The sequence below is a fragment of the Haliotis asinina genome, chromosome 9 (genome assembly GCF_037392515.1).
Source record: "Haliotis asinina isolate JCU_RB_2024 chromosome 9, JCU_Hal_asi_v2, whole genome shotgun sequence".
NCBI lineage: Eukaryota > Metazoa > Mollusca > Gastropoda > Lepetellida > Haliotidae > Haliotis > Haliotis asinina.
Genome location: NC_090288.1, coordinates 47,853,444 through 47,875,453, shown reverse-complemented (window position 1 = coordinate 47,875,453; position 22,010 = coordinate 47,853,444). Strand labels below are relative to the sequence as shown.

General features: G+C 37.3%; 1 protein-coding gene across 1 annotated transcript in view; it reads right to left on the bottom strand.

Annotated features, from left to right (window-relative positions):
- Positions 1–543: 543 nt before the first annotated feature.
- LOC137297298 (voltage-dependent calcium channel subunit alpha-2/delta-3-like) overlaps positions 544–22,010 on the bottom strand; it is a 40,077-nt gene continuing 18,610 nt past the window's right edge. Inside the window, exons 8-24 of the mRNA XM_067829307.1 lie at positions 19,824–19,997; positions 18,935–18,991; positions 17,752–17,847; positions 16,738–16,812; positions 15,569–15,673; positions 14,876–14,944; positions 14,315–14,373; positions 12,570–12,640; positions 10,857–10,905; positions 10,542–10,639; positions 8,926–9,049; positions 8,469–8,543; positions 7,913–7,999; positions 7,299–7,405; positions 3,945–4,132; positions 1,961–2,029; positions 544–618 (exon numbers count right to left, since the gene is read on the bottom strand). Coding sequence (XP_067685408.1) covers positions 544–618; positions 1,961–2,029; positions 3,945–4,132; positions 7,299–7,405; positions 7,913–7,999; positions 8,469–8,543; positions 8,926–9,049; positions 10,542–10,639; positions 10,857–10,905; positions 12,570–12,640; positions 14,315–14,373; positions 14,876–14,944; positions 15,569–15,673; positions 16,738–16,812; positions 17,752–17,847; positions 18,935–18,991; positions 19,824–19,997 — 1,578 coding nt within the window. The remainder of the gene's footprint in view (positions 619–1,960; positions 2,030–3,944; positions 4,133–7,298; positions 7,406–7,912; positions 8,000–8,468; positions 8,544–8,925; positions 9,050–10,541; positions 10,640–10,856; positions 10,906–12,569; positions 12,641–14,314; positions 14,374–14,875; positions 14,945–15,568; positions 15,674–16,737; positions 16,813–17,751; positions 17,848–18,934; positions 18,992–19,823; positions 19,998–22,010) is intronic.

Below are 22,010 nucleotides of genomic sequence, written 5' to 3'. Positions count from 1 at the left end.
GCTTGCATACAGGAAGATTGGAAATTTTTCTCTGTTGTTCTACAGTTTGCCCCCTGATATAAAAGAACACTCACACACTCAAATAACAGTTCTGATAGATCCTGCTGCAATATATGGAAACTGACTTACATTTGTTAACAAAGGTGCAGCACTCTCTTGATCACTGGCATACACTTTACACATCCCCTGATAGTCGGTAATGTTTGCTCTGGAAACAAGTCAATGTGATCTGTTAATGCAATACAACTTTATACAAGTAACGTACAATGTACAGACTTTAGAATGATGTGTCATGTACATGAAATTATTGGAACTATAATATTCAAAAGTAGGAGAAGTTTACTTTCAATGTACAAACTATAACCACTAACAGATTCAAAATTACTCAACAGTACTGTAAAAAAAATTACTGAGCAACTTACATGTTGAAGGAAAAGCAAGTTTAATGGATAGTCAACTTCACTCCTTACAATAAAGAAGTTGCCTATCCACAGAACTTGGTTTTCCTTCATCTTACAACTTCAAAAATGCCTCTAAAAGAACTTACACATTATAGATATTTTCTCGTATTAATTCTTCCAATAAGGAGTTGTCCACCATGCCGAAAAATTTTCCAGTCTGTAACATAAACATATGAACATTCACCATATGTTGAACTCATTCATTCAGTATTGATGGACTAACAGGATCAGATGGGCAGGCTTGCTAACTTGGATGACATGCCAACATATCCAAATTGTGTGGATCGATGATCATGCTGTTGATTACTGGATTGCTTGGTCCAGACTCGATTATTTATAAATGACTGCCACATAGTTTGAATGTTGCTGAGTGTACTCACTCACTCACTCACTCACTCACTCACTCACTCACTTACTCACTCACTCGTGATGTGATTCTCTCCATGGTTGTTTCAATGATTCACAGAAATACACACAAACATGAATCATGTGACGAACTCATTACATTCAGTAGTGATGTAATTGCATCCCTTCACTGTGTGTTGGCAAAGTTATTTACAGAAATTTCACACAAATTCAGTGATTTCATAATCGATACACCCCAACATGTATGTAACATTTAGCTGATACTGTTGGCTGAAACAGAAATTCTTAAATTTTCACACAGCTGTATATCTAACAAATATATCAATATATCAATACAATATTTTGAAAATTATTTGCAAAGGATGAAAACCAACTGGAAGATTTTATTGGAAAAGTAACGCCCATGGCAGAGGGAAACTTGGGGAAATCCAACAGACCAGGCCCGATTTAAAAAAAAACAGGGGACTTATTAATTTAAACAAAACCTCCTAATCAGTTTTTAACTATCTTTGAAACCGACCTAATATATACTTTAGATTTAATTTTGATATTTGGTATTTACTGTTGCAGTCAAGTGGGATAGGACTGGCAGCTAACACCTTGCCTTGCACGCAGAGGGCACGCTCTCTGCAAGCGGACACATCGTGCGAAGAACACACGGGTCATACGACAATCAATCTCAATCTTCACAGCAATCCTTCATAGCCTAGTTGATAAACCAACAAGCTAGTAAGCAAATGGTTCAGGTTCAAAACCAGCATCAGCACAATATGCCAAAAGTTTTCAATAATATCATATTTTACGATTGTATTCAGTAATAGCATTGCAAAGTTATATCAAGCTTCAAAACAAGCAAAACAATGCGAAGTCAAGGACTATTCCTCAGAAAATCCCTGGGATGCAGGCAGTTTCCAAGGAAATACCTGGGATGCAGGCAATTCCCAAGAAAATACCTTTGATGCAGGCAATTCCCAAGAAGATCCCTGGGATGCAGGCAGTTCTATAGAAGATCCCAGGGATTTCTTGGAGAATGCCCATGAAACTGCCTGTAGTGGTTTACTCGGTAAAAGGAGAACCTGGTGAAACAATCAAGGGACATATAATTTTCAAAATGTATGGAAAGTGATACTTACATCATTTCCATCTTTGTTATTGGAGGCCATTACAAACCCACTGTGGTCCAGGAGGTAACAGTTTAAATACTGGCAACAGACAATATGTCATATCAATAAACAACTTGGAAACAAGTAGACAATTTCATTAATATTTCCACAGTAACAAAACACTATGTAATACTTGGGTTAGGCTTAAACACTCACATAGTTAAGGTGAAAGGGATATTTCAGCCTACAATCCTGTCGTTGAGTCCTTGCGGGTGGAACGTATGGAGCTCAAATATCCACTTTAGTTAAAGAGATCTTCTTTTTCTGGTGGTTGTCTCAGAGTGTGGGCTGTGTCGGAGTTGGGTTTTGATTTGGAATTGTAGATCATTTTTGCCATGATGTTCCAAATTGAAATGAAGTGCGACAGGTTTGTCACGCTTGTGTGTGATATCAGCATAGTGTTCTGTTAGTCGGATTCTGAAACATCTTTTAGTTTCACCAACATATTGTTTCTGGCAGCGTTTGCAAGTAAGAAGGTGTACTACATTGCAGGATTGGCAAGTGTAGCTTCATAATCTGAAGGCCCTTTTTTGGTGATGGAACTTGTGAAAGTGTCACTATTGCTTAGTGTTTTGCAGATTTAGCAGTTCCCTTCTGTCACATGTATCGTCGACAAACTTGACTGTCTGTCCACTGATATGTGATAGTTGTCTTGGATGGGTCAAAGTAGCTTTGACTAGGTGTTCCTGAAGATTTTATTTTTGCGATAAGCAGCAATATGTGGTGAGGGAAAAGCATCTTGACAGATGTCTGAGCTACTTAAAAGGTGCTGACGTTTTCTGGCAATGGCATTGAGTTCCATGTTCATGGGATTATAGTAGCTAACTAGAACCATTCTTTGGGTTTTCCTGGTTCTTTAATTGGGGAGGATAAGTGAGATTTCCTGTCCTTAAGGTTTAATTTTGTTGTATATGTTTCTTTGGATACCCTCATATTAGGTAATAGTTGATGAGACTGAGGCTGTGTTTCTTATTCATAAGGTGTTGAACAGATGCGTTTCAATCGTAGAAACTGACTGAAAGGACCTTTCACTCACATAGTTAATGAGATCTTACTCATAGACAAAAGATTTATCTACGTTTCAAGTATTTCAAGTATTCAAATTATTCATCATTGAAATGTATATTTTCCAAAACTTATATCTGCGTTCTATATGTGTAAATGTATGAAATGGAACAAAAAGTAAAACAGGAACAAGATTTGGATTCTAAAGATATCTAAACAGGAGGATCTGCATCTCCAAAGAAATTGTCTTTTGAATGTCAAATGTCACATTCAAACAATTTCCATTTGCTGCAGAGAGCCATAATACAAGGAGAGAAACCAAACCAGTCATGTTTACTTTTACAGAAAGACTTTATTGAGACCTCCAAACCTCCAGAAGCCAAACTTTTTCCCTTTTCTGGAAAGAATCTTAGTTTTAGAAAAGGCCATTTAGAGAAGATGATCTGGATTGAGCCATACTTTTCTTTATTTTTAGAAAGAATTTCACCTTTGGAAAAGGCCATTTTGAGAAGATGATCTTGACCCATACTATTCTGTATTTTAGGACAGAATCTTATGTTTGAAAAATGCATTCAGAGAAGATAATCTGGTTGAGCCTAACTTTACCCCATTTTAAGAAAGAATTTTACCTTTCAAAAAGGCCACTTAGAAAAGAGGATACGCTTTACACAAATTTTTCTCCATTTTAAGAAAGAATTTTACCTTTATAAAAGGCCATTTAGAGAAGATGATCTCCTTGACCCAAACTTTTCTCCATTTTAAGAAAGAATTTTAGTTTCATAAAAATCCACTTAGAGAAGATGATCTCCTTGGCCCAAATTTTTCTCCATTTTAAGAAAGAATCCCAGTGTTGACTAATGGTGGTCTCACAACACTCCCTTCACAAGGATTATAGTCCACAAACATAATCCACTACTGAACATCAGATCACATGTACTCAGGTTCCTACCTCTGTGTCATTACATGTGAAGTCACAGCTGCCAGACGGGCACTCTGTTGTAATGTTGTGGAACATCTCAAAGAACTTATAATGCTTCATCTGAAACCCCACTACAGCTGCCACAGCCTCCTTTCCTCCGCGCTTCAACACCTCCGGCGACGACATGATCACAGTGGTCGACTGCATAGGAAACATTCCTACACAAAAACAAAAATAAAATAATAATAAATAAAATCTGACTCACACGACTAATGATTGGATTGTAACAATTTGTCATTTTGTCGATTCTACATCGTCCCCAGTTGAGTGAGTGAATTTGGTTTTACACTGCTTTTAGCAATATTCCAGCGGAAATGACTTTACACTTTGTACCCATGTGGGGAATCCAACACAAGTCTTCAGTGTGATGAAACAAACACATTAACTGTAAGACTACCCCAATACTCTTTGTTCTCAGTTGACTTGACAGACAATAAGATAAGAGAGTGAAAGAGATAAGTTAAACTTTATTGTCCTTGAAGGGAAATGGCCTTGCATTCAAAGAGCTAATACAATGCATGTTACAACATATATATACATACATACACATATGCTCTTCAAAAAAAGTAGTGCATAATGAACTTTCAGTTTGGAAAGGAAGTGTAAATGCAAATATTAAAACTAAAGCAAATTTATGTTTCAGGAGCAATGTCAGGCTATTGCCTTGTTCGAGGAATGTATCCGTCAATATCCACATAAACAAGTGATATATTATTCATCTGCAGATTTCCCAAGTGATGCGTCTTTTAACAGTCTAATATACGAAAACGTGATGTATTGTTTCAGGTATTTCACACTGGTCTATAGTTTCATTGGTCACCCAAGATAGCACACCTGGCAACTAATTGCATAATGTGCATCATTCTTTTAAAAAAGTAATTCATTTAGCCAATAATGAGCAGTCAATCAATGTATTGGCGGTTAATCCAATGAAAGAAGGGTGTTGTTTTTACATAGACAGTCACGACAGCATGTATTCAGCATAGATTAGTAAACGTACATACATACACACTACCTTTTGACAAACCCCCATTTAAATCCACATAAAAGTAATTAATCAATCAGCGTGTTATCGGTTAATCCTTTGATCGATCCAGACACAAGAAATGCCAAATGGGGACCTTAGTCTGGTAATCCAAATGGTGTTACCACTTATTATACCTGTTATAAATTCATTAACTGAGCATCAAGTGAATGATGACAAATAACGTGTAAGTTTATACCACCTAACATGGATTACAACCTAGCGACACCAAGTGATTTTGACAGAATCGTCTATGAAAACAAGGGTTGTAACTCAGAAACTAGGCAAAGCAGCAGACAAAACTAAACAATAGTAGACTGTGAGAGCATATAGCTTTCATTTTTCACAACAGCTGTCAAGATTTCAGGTCTGTACAAACCTGTAAACAAAATAGTTTACCCCCTGAAATGTAGATGAATTCTGCACAGACCCTCATTTCTATACCTACTATTACGTCACGGAGACGCGCCGCTCTGATTGGTTGAAATTTCGTTTGCAGCTGAGAAATGTGCACTGTTGTCAAAAAGGTCGATTTAAGGTAATTAAAGGTTGAAATGAGCAGTTTTAATGACGGGGTTCTATTTATAACAATGTCAATGAGTGATTTATGCATTTGCACCCGCTAGAGTGTATGTGATCTTTAAAATTAAAATCATATACATGCAAATTACATGCTATACACAAATCATCTTTCAAAAGCGACTACATCCCACATAACTCTGGTTGTAAGGAAGTGCAAATGGTGATGCACTCTCAAAACATTCAATATCATATCATAATATCATATCAACACTGACTGACTCTGATAAATCTCCTAAACATTTTTAATCGTAAACCAAAAAAATGAAGATCCCCTACTTTTTTTAAGAGTATATATACAGTGGAAGTCATCAAAACAGTCACTGGGACTGACAAAAAATGCCGGTATATAGGGCATGCAGGTTTAGAGAATTTTTCGTTTTTAATCCTGAGAATGATCTTCAGTATTCTGTAAATTAGTGTTTTCATTCACATGTTTTGTTTTTGAATTGATATGCTTTTACACAGTCCAAAAACTGTTTGCGAATTTGGTAGTTAAGTGTAAAATCATTACAACCAGGCCATGGAATTGCATCAAAATATCTTATCAGTTTAATTTTCCATTCAAGAGTTACTTCCTATCTATCCTACTTGACAGGTCTAGCCATCTTGACATGACAATTTGCAATACAAATGACATGTGTCATTCACTAATGGACTAAATGCTGATAGTAATCCACTGTGTTGTTAATATACAACCAGTCAACAGGAGAGCCGGGATACTAGATGCAGGTTTAGACAGCATTGATTACTGTACAAACAGTCAGTTTGGTGGTATTTGTTGTGCTGAAATATGGAATAGACTGACATCGAATTAGAGGGCGTGTAAAAGATCGTAAATTAACTAGCTTGTGCCTGGACCAAATTTTAGTGCCAATATTGGCAGCATGCCAGATGGGAAGGCTGTCGGATTTGAGGGATGCCGGTTTGGAGAGCTTATAATGAGGAATCCTAATCATTGTGCATAACATAACAATCACTCACATCACTGATTTCACTATTACAATTTTGGAGGCTGATTTACTGTGAAACAAATGACTTGAAAGTTATTATTAGTTTCACAATACCAATTTTGAAACAGCGGCTAGAAGGCAAAAAATCATAATATTCATTTAAAAAGTGTGACGGATCCAACTGAATGGATCCAACTGAATGGCCGGAGCTTTCTTTTTAACTCTGACTCGTACTGAAACGGAACTGGGTCGAAATTGAAGCCATAAATTTTGAAGCTTTGGAAAATGCATCATTGTGATCGTGGCACAGGTGCTCACAGGCTTGTATTAGTAGTCATACAACCAGCATCTGGTTCGTCTTCCAACAGTCAGTTTAATGACTTTCAAACTTCTGTCTATAGTGAACTGTAATCACACACAAGGTCAGCATGCCAATCAGCATCTGTAGATACTGTTATTATTAAGTTTAAATTGCATGCTTGCTTGCTTCGTTGGTTGGTTGGTTGGTTCCTTCATTTATTTGTTTGTTTGTTTGTTTGTTTGTTTGTTTGTTTGTTTGTTTGTTTGTTTGTTTGTTTATTTGTTTATTTATTTTAAAAACATACTTGTTTACCTCTGTTGCACCTTATGTACAACTGGTTAATGTAAGCCTACAGTTGCTGTCGCTGATATTCAGAACCACATGTCAATATGTATAAACCTGTGCTGATGTACTGCATCAGACACCAAACAAAATAATGACAAACAAAACAAACAAACTCCAATTACCTGACTTCCTGAGTGCAAAGGTGTAGTTGTAGCCATCTTGCCAGCCACTGACAGCTCGCTTGTAGTATGGTTCCCCGATTGTCTTTGTACTTGATAAAGCAAAGTCACTGGAAATATAAAGCCCCAAAATCTCAGCATTGAACTTCTCAGTCAGATTTCAGTGTTGTTCTACTTAATCACATATCAACCTTGTTCTACAAAATGACATTCCATCACTTCACAACGTCTGAGCATTTTCTACCAGACGACACCTGAGGATTGTTCTACTCCAAACATTTCATCCTTGTTGCCCCTAACAAAATCTCAACCTAGTATTGAAAATGACATCTGAGATTTATTCTACATATCCACACATGTTCTACTTAATGGCATCTCAGCATTGCTCTACTTAATGGCATATAAAGCCTTTTTCTGCTTAATGACATATTAAACCTTGTTCTCCCTAACAACATATTAAACCTTTTTCTACTCAATGACATATTAAACCTTGTTCTACTTAGTGACATATGAAACTTTGCTTTACTTAATGATATATGAAACCTTGGTCTACTTAACAACATATTAAACCTTTTTCTACTGAATGACATCTTGACTTAAAGCATTGTTCTACTTACAATTCTGTTAAGTTTTCTGCCTCTTCAACTTGCATGAAGCGGGTCAATCCAACACTTGTACCAATGAAGATAAAGTCAATTCCATATCTGAAAACATCATGACATGAAACTGGTTTGAAGGTCAAGGTGATTTGGCAATCAGGGGCACTCTATCCCACAGACAAATACCATTACCAGCTCTTTGTCAAACCAAAAGTCCATTCTGCATTTATGGCCTCATGTCTAACTTGACAAAAATCATCCTGTATGAGAGTCATCAGTTACTTTGGTTAAACTTGGACTTACATAACCTGTCTGTGGTTTTGTTGGTAGGCAAGAGTGAAGCAGATGACTTTTAATCGTTCAGTATTAATCAACCACACATTTCTTACAAATGAATTCGGTGTTCACCTTAAGACTAACCAACTGTCTTTTAAATGCAGTGGTTCAAAAAGTACAAAAAAGAAAAGTCTATTCATTCTATAAATTCAAGTTACTATTTTAACACTTATCTGCTCACGTAATCAGCATTGACATACTGACATCTTTAATGATATTCTGTTATTTTCATACTTACTTTGCATGAACTTTGGTGTAGCATTTTTTCATTTCTCTCTGGTCTGTAATACCATAGCACGAACGGTAATCCTTTCTGAAATAGTGAATTGAAATTATGGGATAAAACGTTTCTTCCAAGTTATCATTTGTTCTATGGTTGGCACTATTTCTCCACTTGACAAATATCTTAACAATTCACACATCTTCACAACAATGAAATTCACTCTGATGACATTAGTTACTGGGATAACACAATACTGGTAATGCAAAATGGATAATATATTATGTGTAGATTTTTTTTCCTCAGAAGATTCTTTGCTTGATAGGAAAACTGTTCAAATGATGTTGCAAAATGCATCTACAAAGTTTTGAGCTGACCTTCGAAGGATGCTGATGAAGGTCTCTTCTATTCACTTTATGTTAGATTCAAATCAGGTCTGTTGTCTTAATGATAGAACCAAGTCTGTTCTACTCACTTGATGTTAGATCTTGGTCTGAGCCTGCCCCGTCCTAGGTAGTCTTTCTGACCCTCCCAGATCTTGGTATAGTTGTAGGTCTGCATTGCATCGTACACCAACAGTCTCACAAGGTCAGGGTCACCTGCAAGGTCAATGTCTCACAGTTAGTGATTCAGGTAAGCAAACATGGTTTGAGTGAGTGAGTGAGTGAGTGAGTGAGTGAGTGAGTGAGTGAGTGAGTGAGTGAGTGAGTGAGTGAGTGAGTGAGTGAGACAGCTTTTAGTTATACCATATCCTGTCAAACTAATAATGCTGTGTGGAAAAGATCAAACTAGAATACAGATTTGGATGTATTGTTCAACTTTGCTGTAACCTAGGTTTCAGGGTAATGAGTGAGTTTAATTTCATCATGTGTTTTAGATGTCTTCTAAAATATCAAACATCTATTTATAAATTCAATCTGTGATCATGTCAGATCCACATGTTTTTATTTCTTTTAAATCCTTGATGTCAATCTTGTTAAATAAATAACTAGATCAGTTCTTAGCACAAAAAGTCTGGTACCTTTTTACAAAGGTCTTTTTTATTGGGGGGGGGCTTTTTTTCCCTAAGATCTGATTCCCATTATCTGATAATATGGGTCAGTGTAGTATTGAAACCTAGAAAGCCTGAGAAATTACTACACTCTTTCATTAACTTACATGAGTAAAACTAATGGTTTTCCTATCTAGCAATGTTATACATGTATGTATGCTATACAAGATACACCTATACTTGTGACTGTTATACCTTACACATGCTGATTTGTGGTATTGCATCTTTGTATTAGGTTCACCCTATTCAAAAGAGTACACTAGAAGTGGCAGAATAGGTCCTCATGACCCTAGTCTCGGGTGGTGTGTGGTAATTTGCATAGAGCTCAGGTCACAAATCAGTTGAAGTTGACCACAGTTGGGTGCAGCGAGTCCTTGGACGGGTGGCCATGTTTGGCAGCTTGACTCCTGTGAGTTTCTTTGACTTCTGCCCTCCCCCACAACAATGTCCATGTGATACAGGTGATCACACCTTTACACATGTGATACAGGTCATCACACCTTAGGCAAGTGAGTTTGTTCAAATTGTATCTGTTCACCCAGCAGAAAATGGGTACCCAGTGAGGTAAGTCTTCTTTACCTTCCAGCACCTTGCCGGCAGCTTGGCTTATCCGGCATAATAATACTGCACTTTGAGCACTTGATGGCATAGATACAGCACAATATAACACAATTATTATTTTACAGATTATCATAAGGCCTGACCAATTTTTGTTTCTTGCTTTACAGATCCAACTGCTGAATTTTTTCAAGAAACAGTAAAAGATCAAAATTATATTTTTCCCATTCAAAAAATAAAATCTTGATGTTTTTATTGGCCAAAAAGTGATAACTTACAAGAAAATGGTTGCTGAATTGTCGTTTTGACCCATATATACTTGATAAATTGCCTAAAGCAAAATACTTTTAGCATTTAGAAGGAATATTACTTTGAATATTACTTTTTTCCCTTCTGCCTTTGGATATTCTGCGGACAAAAACCTTTAAAACAAGATATAAATTTATACTGGTCTGGCCTAACCTTGACATTTGTGCACTCACATTCAAGTTGACGATTGTCTGTCCTATTGACAATATCTTGGAGCTGGTATTTCCTCAGTGTCTGCATCTGCCCAGTAGATGCATTCTTGCAGAAAATCCTGAACACAAGCATATGTGTGATCAACATGGACAACATCAGGTTTTATTCTGGACCACAACATTTAAGGGCTTGTTCTAGCCCCATCATCAGGTAGAACTGAACTGTAAGGCTTAACTGGTAACTTTGCCCATAATGTTAAAATACCAGCAAGAATGATTTGCATTAACAGTGCATTTTGGGGGGCACTTATTTTTGAAAATATTCAAAAGACTCACCAGGGTGCCAGCAGGAGAGTCTCATTGTTGAGGTACTCAGCTTCTGCCTCTGAAACAACACACTACCTCATCAGACTCCTTGCCATCACATTAATATTTGTATGGAAACTGTTTCTTTGTGCACTTATCAACATTATACACAAAACAATAACTGCAACTGGGAATCTGTCTGATAAAAACTCATGTTCAAAATCATCTGTAGGGAAGACAAGGTAACTAAATGTTTGACAGATCTTTTCAGCATTGGGACCTTTAAGCTGTAAAGCTGGGCAGGGATGCTCTGAAAAGAAGTGTTGCAAAGACCCCTGAAGATTCGGAATTCATCTTCAGCGACCCATAACTGACTTTAAAGGCAAATAACAGGATCAGGTGGTCAGGCTCGCTGACTTAGTTGTAATGTGTCAAGACTTTATTATACTTGACACAAGAAATAAGGGAACCCCCAATCTGAACTTACAGTAGAAGGATTGCTACACAAATGTTGCATGCTGATTGCATTGCAACTCAGGTCTGAATCCACTTCAGACTGATACTGCAACTCAGGTCTGAATCCACTTCAGACTGATACTGCAACTCAGGTCTGAATCCACTTCAGACTGATACTGCAACTCAGGTCTGAATCCACTTCAGACTGATACTGCAACTCAGGTCTGAATCCACTTCAGACTGATACTGCAACTAGCATCATGCTCCCTGTACATGATACACGTGCATCATGAACCACACATGCATTGTAGGCTATGAAACTGATGATAAATGTGAACCTCTATCACTTGTGAAAATACCACCTACACAACACCTGACAAAGGACCTGAAATGGCAGGCCATTGGAATGCTAGAGGGTGGACAATCACAGAATGCTGTTGCACGGTTCTTCAGAAAGTCCAAAAACATTATTTCACCTCTCATCAACGTTTATTGTCAGACAGGGGACGTTAAAATGAGACCTGGTAGAGGAAGACACCCTAAAACCACCCCCAGACAAGACACCTTCCGGAGAACCATAGCTTTGAGGAATCGGTTTGTCACTGCCCCAGATTTGAAGAGGGAATTCTTCAGAGCTTCTTCTTCAGAGCATTTTGCAAGAGCCAAAGTACAGGAACATGATTCATATGGAGGCGGCTCTGTCATGGTCTGGGAAGGGATTTCATTCAACACGAGAATAAACGTGGTTATTGTTCCGGGGTAATTTGATATGCCAGCGGTATGTGGATGAGATTTTATGACCACACATTGTTCCCATTTGGTCGAAATTTGTGTTTCAGGACAATAATGCACACCCTCACAGTGCTCATACTGCCATGAACTTCTTGCAGCAACAAGGTGTTACAACATTACCCTGGTTAGCTAAATCCCCAGATCTGTCCCCAGTCGAACATTTATGGGATGTGTTAGGGCATCGAGTGCATCTCAGGGACAATCCAATGGTTGGTGTCCAGTATGCCTGCAAGGTGCCGTGCCTGTACTGCTTCTCATGGTGGACACACTCACTATTGACTATATCTGACATACAAACTGTACAGCTGCGCTGATTAAACCTAACGTGTTTCACAAAATCAAGGGGTTCCTTTATTTTTAGAGCCTAGTATATTTACAAACCACAGCAATATAGTTGTAATAATGCTGAGTGTGGCGATAAGTAACAAACAAACAAACTTTGTTTCCATTATGATGCTGAATAAAACATTCTAGCGCAGACCATGAATGACTCACGTGTATATTGCAGGTTGTACTGGGGACGAAGCCTTATTTCCCCGTATCCTTCAGGTATCACTAAGGCAAGGCTGAAACAGAAAAAAGGTCACATGTTCTAGCTTCGCATTAGATGACAAAGAAGCATATATATTGTCATTATACGGTTAAAAAAGCACAATGAACTAACAGCCTCAAAGAACAAAGTAATTACTTAAAGTCTATACTATCATTTGTAGTAATAAGGTCAGATTAGACCTGTGATAACTCCTATGGTGATTAATGTGAGGATTAGGTGGTCACAATGACTACTGAGTATGATCAACTGATTGTGCGTCATCACAACTCAAAGTCATTGGTCAACCTGTTAACCAATAGCCTATCTCCTCCTCATTTATGGTAAACGGACTGCAGAGACAGATAAATATTCTTCAAACATTTTGTGACACATGGGGACTAGAGTTGAATATGGAAAAATCTAATATAGTTGTCTTTAGAAATGGGGGCATAGTGGCACATTCTGAAAAATGGTTATTCCGGGGCAAAAGTATGAATGTTGTTTCATATTATAAATATTTGGGTCTTTTATTTTCTAGCCGATTAAATTGGTCCATGGCATCTAAAACTCTTGCAGCACAAGCTAAGAAGGCATTATCTCCCATTTTCAAACTCTTTAAGGCTAATAAATTTATTTCATTTGACTCAGCTTGCTTACTTTTTGACACTAAAATAGCACCAATATTGTTATATGGATCTGAAATTTGGGGAGCAAACTACTTCGAAGCCATTGAAAATGTGCATGCATCATATTTTAAAAGATTTCTTACTGTAGGTAAATTTGCTTCCAACAAAGCCGTACTTGGCGATACAGGACGCTATAACATGCATATTGAGAGTCAAATGAGAGTTATCAGATACTGGATTAAACTTATCAGAATGCCCGATTACCGCTACCCGTATCAAAGCTATCAATTATCATTATCCCTAGACAAACGTGGAAAGTATTCTTGGGCTTCGGGTGTGCGAAATGTGTTATTTTCAAGCAGGTTTTCCTATGTTTGGTTTAAGCAAGATGTTGGTGATATAAAAATGTTTCTGTCAGCATTTAAACAACGAATAAAGGATATATACATTCAGAATTGGCACGCATCAGTAAATTCATCGAGTTTTCTATGTCATTATTCACAATGTAAATCGATGTTTGGACCTGAAAAATATATTAGGGTCCTTAATGATAAGTCCCTTTTAAGAAATTTTTGTAAATTTAGAATCTCTCTACATGCCTTAAAAATACAGCGTTATAGAAAAGATAAAAATACACTAGAAGATTTATCATGTTCTTATTGTTCTTCTGGTAAAACTGAAGACGAACGTCACCTATTATTAGATTGTGAGGCATTCTCTGCCGGCCGAAGGAAGTATTTAAAATGCTTTAATGATTCCCCACAAACGATATATAAAATACTTAAATCTAAAAACGATGACACTATTAAATCAGCTGCCAGTTTTATTAAACATTTGATGTCCATCCTTAAATTACATGTAAAACCATAATTTCGTGTCACGTGACCAATATTTGTTAAAAAGAAAAATTAACTGTACTATGGGCCACTGGGCCTTCACTACTGAATAAAACCTGTCTGTCTGTCTGTCTGTCTGTCTATCTCCTCCAGGATGCTTACAGACAGCATAACAAAATCACATAGATTCATTCTCTCTCTTTTCATAATTGAAGTATAAGTACACAAAAGATTTTCTTCTCTTACCTGAAAATTTCTGACACTTTATCAAAGTAATACAAGTTTGTCGTCTTTCTGAATCGTTTCTGAAATAGAGAAACAGAAATTTCTTCTTCAGTGCTAGTTTGGTTGCATGCCTTTACAGTATAAGGTTTTGAAATCATTTGAAAGGATCATTTCATATACCAGCATAACTGCTTTAGTTAAGCTTGCATATACTGTTCTCCGGTTTGTTGGTCAGCATAAGCAAGAGGCAACAGCTATTTGAAGTCTGATGGTCACTAAGTCATAGTGCAAAACAAAACACTTTACTGCCTTTGGGTGCACCCTGTGTGAGTGAGTGAGTATAGTTTTGTGCCACTTTTAGCAATATTCCAGCAATATCACCAGAATTGCATATCTACCTGTAGCAACCAAGTATCTTCATTCAGATTACTTGCCCTGCCTGCCTGTCACAAACGCGTTCACTGCACTGGCTCATCTAATACTTGTCAAGCAGTAATCAATGGCAAAATATCACTGTTCTACTAACACCATGGTATACTGGTTAACCGCTAAGATAAACATCCTAAGTACACATCATCTTACCATATCATCATGCTCGGTCACGTGAATCTTCATACTGGAAAAATTGTGGTCCAACATTGCCTGGCGGAGCTGGAACGATATCACATAGCTTCCAATGATATCACTACATGACAACAGGTCTATAAGCACATACCTTAAACTAGTGCATTTGTTCTTGAGATTTGGCATTTGAGTGACTAGGTCACAACTTAATGGACAGGGGAAGGTTGCATTTTGTAATCATTGACATCAAGAGGTAAATGATTGAGAACAATCCATGAAGATTAGGCTTGGTACATTTACATAATAATTTTCAACATTGTCTGCTTATCAATACTTGAGGTACTGTCTGTTAATTCCGTCAAGTCTGTAAAGTCAGCTCACCTCTTGAACACTGGAGGCATTGTCTGCCAGTTCCACCTCTGTCACATCAACTCACCTCTCGAACACTGGAGGCATTGTCTGCCAGTTCCACCTCTGTCACATCAACTCACCTCTCGAACACTGGAGGCATTGTCTGCCAGTTCCACCTCCGTCACATCAACTCACCTCTTGAACACTGGAGGCATTGTCTGCCAGTTCCACCTCTGTCACATCAACTCACCTCTCGAACACTGGAGGCATTGTCTGCCAGTTCCACCTCTGTCACATCAACTCACCTCTTGAACACTGGAGGCATTGTCTGCCAGTTCCACCTCTGTCACATCAACTCACCTCTTGAACACTGGAGGCATTGTCTGCCAGTTCCACCTCTGTCAGATCTACACTATTGTAATTGGGTTTGAGAAACATCTCAGTGGAGCCCTTCTCCTTTGAATACTGCAACAGACATACAGTGTAAACATGCTGGGATGTCATTTTTCTCTGTACATAGTGACATAACTTCATTAGATGTTATAGATGAACACATAGTGATATTCTGATGATCCCCAAAAATTGATCAAACGACAGATTAAAAGTAATTACCGATTGTAAACATCATATTTCCAATTAATCAGATTTTTGTTGTTTACTACAGTAAATATATATTACTGTAAATCATCAGAATATTAATATTAACATTGATTAATAAGAAAAAAAGAATGGTGGAAACACTTAAAATTAAAATTAGTAATTACAATAAAAATGTATACAGTTCAATTATAACTGAGAATTGTTCACCACAAGTATGTCAATATTTGATAGTGGATTTGGTTTCCAGGTCCTAAAACTATCAACATCCCAGTCAACCACTTGCAGGTACTTTTTTTGCCCTGTGGTTACCAACATGGCAGCTGTATTATGAACGGCCTACACAACTAACAAAAGACATCTAACATATAAATTTGTGAAATTAATATTGAAAAATACTAGCACAAAATATTATCAGCATAAATCTAAACATTACTGTTATCGTGCTAAAATCGTATCTAACCAGATTGATTGGCACAATAAAATCTGTCAGTTTTTCAGCATATGCAAAACAGGAACTGACAGCTGAAACAGAAGCCCCTGTTTCTCTACAGACATATTGCACATCAAAATTCCTAAAAAGAATTTGTGCTTTAGACTTAACAGAAGAATATTTCTCCTGTTTTTCTACTGACTGTTACGTGAAAGAATAATCACTTCTAACTAAAGGCTCTAAGTTTAGCTAACCTATGTCACCCTTTATCAGTGCTCCTCATCACAACAGCTTGTTGGGTCAGCAAACTAGTGGTTAAAATTAGGAGCACAACCCCATGCGAACAAAGAACGTCCTGATTAACCACCCAATTATTTAAACTGGAATCAACCAGTAATTTAGTGACCTCATGATCCTACGTCCAGCAGTCACAAAATATATCATCACAGATGCCTCTTGCCATAAAATCAAAACAAAGGATTATGGTTTAAGGTCTTACCAAAGGCCTGAAGTCTGGATGGAAGATAACATAGCCATGGTTTGTGATGGCAAAGGCATATCCATTGACCCCAAGCTGTAATTAACAATTAATTAGCAATTAATCAACAAGTAATTAACAGGTAATCAACATGTAATTAACAGTAATGCATTTATCAATGAATTATATCGGAGTGTTCAGGCTCACTATGTATCCCAACTACTCATTCTTGTCTTGCATGGAATAATGGTTAGTATATATATATGGATGAAGCATTCATAAAATCTGTTCAAGTGACCAGTCATCTGTCATCATAACCATTCAGCAAATGTTCCAAGACAGTATCAGAGCATTCGAAATCCTTTAAATTGAGTGAGTTAGTGAGTTAAGCTTTAAGCCTTACTCAGCAGTATTCCAGCTTTATGGAAGCAAACTGTAAATAATCGAGTCTGGATCAAGCAATGCAGTGACAACATCAACATCAACATCAACATCAACATCAACATCAACATCATGAGCATCGATTGGTATATGATGACATGTGTCAGCCAAGTCAGCAAGCCTGACTACCCTATCCCGTTAGTCGCCCATAAGATTACTGATCATCAATTCTAACCCAGATCTTTTACAGATAAAATCCTTAAGATGTTTTAGTACTGTATGGCAGTGTTTTTCTAAGGAACACTCAAACATTAGCATAGTAACCACAAATATATCTTTAGTAATGAATGCCCTGAATATAATGTTGTCTGATCCTGCAAAAACTTGAACTTAAAATGCCCCCGTTTGAATTACATGGTATTATGCAAATATAAGTCTTAATTTTCAAAATGCTTTCTTTAAGATTAACCTCAGTATTTACTTTAATTTGATTGATTAGACAAAACATTACTCCTTAAGTAAACATTTTAACAAAACATTATGTGTATCTTTTCATATCTGGTCCAGTCCTGATTTTGAAATATTTTAAGCTTTTCATAACCTTTTTAATTCTGAAAACATGGTTGCAACCTAATGGTAAAAAAAATGTCTTACTTTGTGTAATGGAATATATTTCTTGAGCTCAAATGTGCGGACATCTGTGCCGGCAACACCAAGCAGATTCCCATCTGGAGTTTCCTCATCTTCCCCCTGAAACAGAAACTTGTCTTCTGTAGACACTGCCACTACACAGTCCTGTAGAATATCACATGGATATATCACCACAACCTCTCATGAGTCAAAGGAAGGTCAACACCACACATAAGATTATAACACTTATTAAAAACTACATTAATATTTCATTTATACAGCACCCAGTATCCATGTGACTAGTTGCTCACTGGATGCTGTAATCAGAATCATACATTTCACTAGCCTAAATAACAGATAGTGTGGCGCTAGAAGGATATAGTCACATGACTTTATCCCATCAGGTATCCATTTTCTGCTGAGTGAACGTAGGCCTTTTTGAACAAACTCAATTGTCTGAAGTGTGATGACAAGTATGATATGTACTTCATGGGGCAGGACTGAAGTCCTAGACACTCTCAGGCATCAAGCTGCCAAACACGTCATACCATCCAAGAACTTCTTTGAGCTTGATATTGCTTAATTTAAACTGATCAGTGACCTGAGCTCTTACACATTGGAGAGCACACTGACACAGTGTATACATGTATAAGTGCTTGTCCTTGTCAAAATATATGCTGGGCTTTTGGTGCTGGCCCACTGCAATATCATAGTAACTCAAAAAAAAGAGTTTAATCACCTTAAGGCCATCACCAGGCAAAGTAACAACAAGTATCTTTAACATCTTTAGGAATGATACAGCAAACAATGACTGATTGGACTACAGGCTTTCTATCCTGACAGATGTATACATGTGATGGCTTCTACCAAATGAATGCCAGTCTAATATGGCTATATGGCAGAGTAACGGCAAGTACCATCTCTTAACATCTTTTTTTTACATTACAGATTTGACCACAGACCTGTCTGTCTGTCTATTTGTCTGTCTGTCTGTCTGTCCCTGTAGACCACAGAACTGGTCAGTTCTAATTTGGGATATTTGAGCCATACAAGTTGTCAAGATTGCAGTTTAGCGATACTGAACTTACATCAAGGATATGAACTTACGTCAAGGATAACTTCACATTATTTAAGGTACACTTATGTTCCCTAACAGCAAGTGATATTCCACATATTTGAGACACTAAGATGGGGAGAAGTGACTTACTGTAGATTCTCTAGAGTCAAATACTGGCATGGCCACTGTGATCATTAGGCCGAGACCCTGGAACAATACAAAATAAGGCAGGTTACACAACTTTATCATGCAACCTAAGGTGGCAGCCATTTTGAAAATTACATTCAAATATCTTCAACAATTAAATGTTTGTGCAGCTTATGTGGCCCAGTGGAGGGAAACATGAGACACCTACAACTGACAAACAGACTTTGAAATGCAGTCACCATCCACTGGAATATATCTGGTTCCCTTGAAGGATTTGGGTCATAAGAACTTATGTGTTGACTTGCTTCGAAGGTTATGTTTTGACATTTTGCTTGAAAAGTGCACATTTTATGTTTCATCTTTAATAAAGACTTTGAAAAATCACTAAATCACATCTTGTGTTTACTTTAACTTCAGTTCTACCTTACAAAACAACAATTTGGGCTCAGTGCACATGCCAGGATGAATACATGCCTCAACATTCTGCTTGTTTTTTTGTTGTTTAATAATGATCATTTGCATCTTGATTGAGTCTCAACCACAAAGTCCAGTGAATTACATCATGAACATCAATGTGTGATACGATGACTTCTTATCCCATTGGTCCATTCTTATGACGAGCATTGGTTGATGAAGACCAACTGTATCCCAGATCTTTACAGACTAAGAATCAACTTAGAAGGGAGAGAATTATCCATGTGCAGCTGGGCCTTCTCACAAAGCTCTCAAAGCTTTTAACAAAGGCATGACTGTCATAAGTCAATGTTACAGTATAGGAAGTACAATGCTAGGGGAAAAGTTACAAGATCTTTATATAATGCTTAGGAGTGCTTTGAGGACCTTGGCTGTGTAGTGGCATGGTGATGAGACAATACGATGTAACCATACTAACCTTATTGAAATCCCCTTTGTTTGTGCCCAGCATGTCTGTGTGAACTGAGAAAGGGTTCTCCAACTGCTCTTTGATGTCAGATTGCTCGGTCACATAGTCCAGGTAGGCTGCTGTCCATATTAGGTTGCGGTACCTCTCCTGCACCATCGGTCGACTCATCACTTTGATGTATTGCTGCAACAATGACGTCATCAAGTCTTGACTTGGGGCATGAGGTAGCCTTGTGGTTAAAGTGTTCACTTTTCTTGGGTTTGATTCCTCACATGGGTATAATGTGTGAAGGCAATTTCTGGTGTCCCCCACCATGATATTGCTGAAATATATTGCTATATGCTTATACTGCTAAAGCATGTAAAACTCACATGTTCATCCATCTGAAGTTTCAAGACTGACTCCTTTCCTAAATTCTGATCATTGCATTGTGGTCTGTTCAGTCAACATCCTGATGTTGTCAACTAATGGGGGAAGAAAAGCTGAGTGGGATGCAGATTACAGTCATTTGCCACTAATATCAAGCATAAATATGCCGCTGGCCTGTGAATAATAGTCACCCAAGAATAGGGGATCATAAGGTGCCTGTGTGACACAAGTCTCTCTACAGTGATGTGTTGCTGCTACTTACTTGACTATAAAATATCCCCCAAATTTTCAGATCATGACACACCTAAGGGAAATAACTCTTTACAGTGAATTGCTAATGCTGACATGGTAATGATAATCATCCCAATACTTTGAATCATGACCAACCTACGGGACATAACTGACAAGTAAATTGCTGATGCTGACTATGTGAAAAGTATCATCATGCCAAATCTTTACATCGTGACCTGCCTAAGGGACATAACTTTATAGATTAATCCACACAAGCATCTTCTCCATCTTGACAATGAGTGTACATTCATACTGAACTTAAGATAGACTGGTTAAAGAGTCTCTTTGAGCTGCATCAGCTTCATGGTATGTAGACATATAAGCCGTTTCTCTCTCTAGTGAAACTAATCCAGTCAGTGTTGTCATATTTGGACATCTATTGCAAACATTTTAACAAGTCTTTTTTTACAGAACTGATACCATTTAAACATGAGACCATAAATCCTCATAACCCATCAAACCCCTTACAGATCTAGAAGTTCAAGGATGCGTTCGCTAAGAGGTTCCATGGGTCTACGTGTCTAAGGATGGGATTTCCTCAAAACTTAGACACTTTCAACGTAACATCATCATTCTGGACAAACCTAAGCCAAAAGCACAAATCATGAAATCACAGAAATATACCTCTTGTGCTTAAGGTCAGCATAAAACTCTCTCTCTCTGAATCACAATAACAAATTAATGTTTCTCTTGTGATAATGGAAAGAATACAGTTTGAATCATCCATCATTACTATGTAATAACACTTCAAACAGACAAGAAGGCACACATGAATACGCATTAGTCCTTATATTCTACAATGAGTCTATCAGCCAGAATGATTTATATGCTCAGAGAGTCAAGAGTCTCCCCAGGACAATTCAGTAAACATATTTATGCAAATGTTGTCTGTAACATAATTTTATGGACAATATAAATACTCTTCAGTCCACAAATGAGTGATTTTCTTCCAAACAATCAAATAGAAATAATATTTTGAAACCTCAGACCATGACAGCAGAATCATCCTTCTTACGCCATTAAGTCAGACATATTATTTAAGAAGTCACCTAAGATGGTTTCCTGGCAAAAGACATATGTTGTTTAATATTTCATTTCAATGCATGTCAAAAACAATAATTTGAGTTTTTGCCTTCATAAAGAATAACATAAATGTGCTTGGGTTTGTCCTTTATTGCTGATGGATTCAGAAACGTCAAAATGACAATTAGGTAATGTGATCTGTGGAAATATAGCAATGTCTTGCGTGCAACAAGCAAAGAATAATGTATCTCAATTTATCAATTCAGGAAGCTGGGTGTCTTGAAAAATTGATGGATATGTCTGAGATAATAGGAAGATGAGGGACACAGAGAAGAAATAATGCTTAATTGCCCTATTTACATTGAAAACCAGATGTATCAATAAAATACTTGTACCACTAGAGGTTCAGTAATTGTGGTGTGCTGATTCCGGTCGTACTTGAAACATCAAGTCAAGACGGAAGCAAGGCAGTTATGTGTTTGTCGGAAGTTGTCAGATGCTTGTCCTAACCAG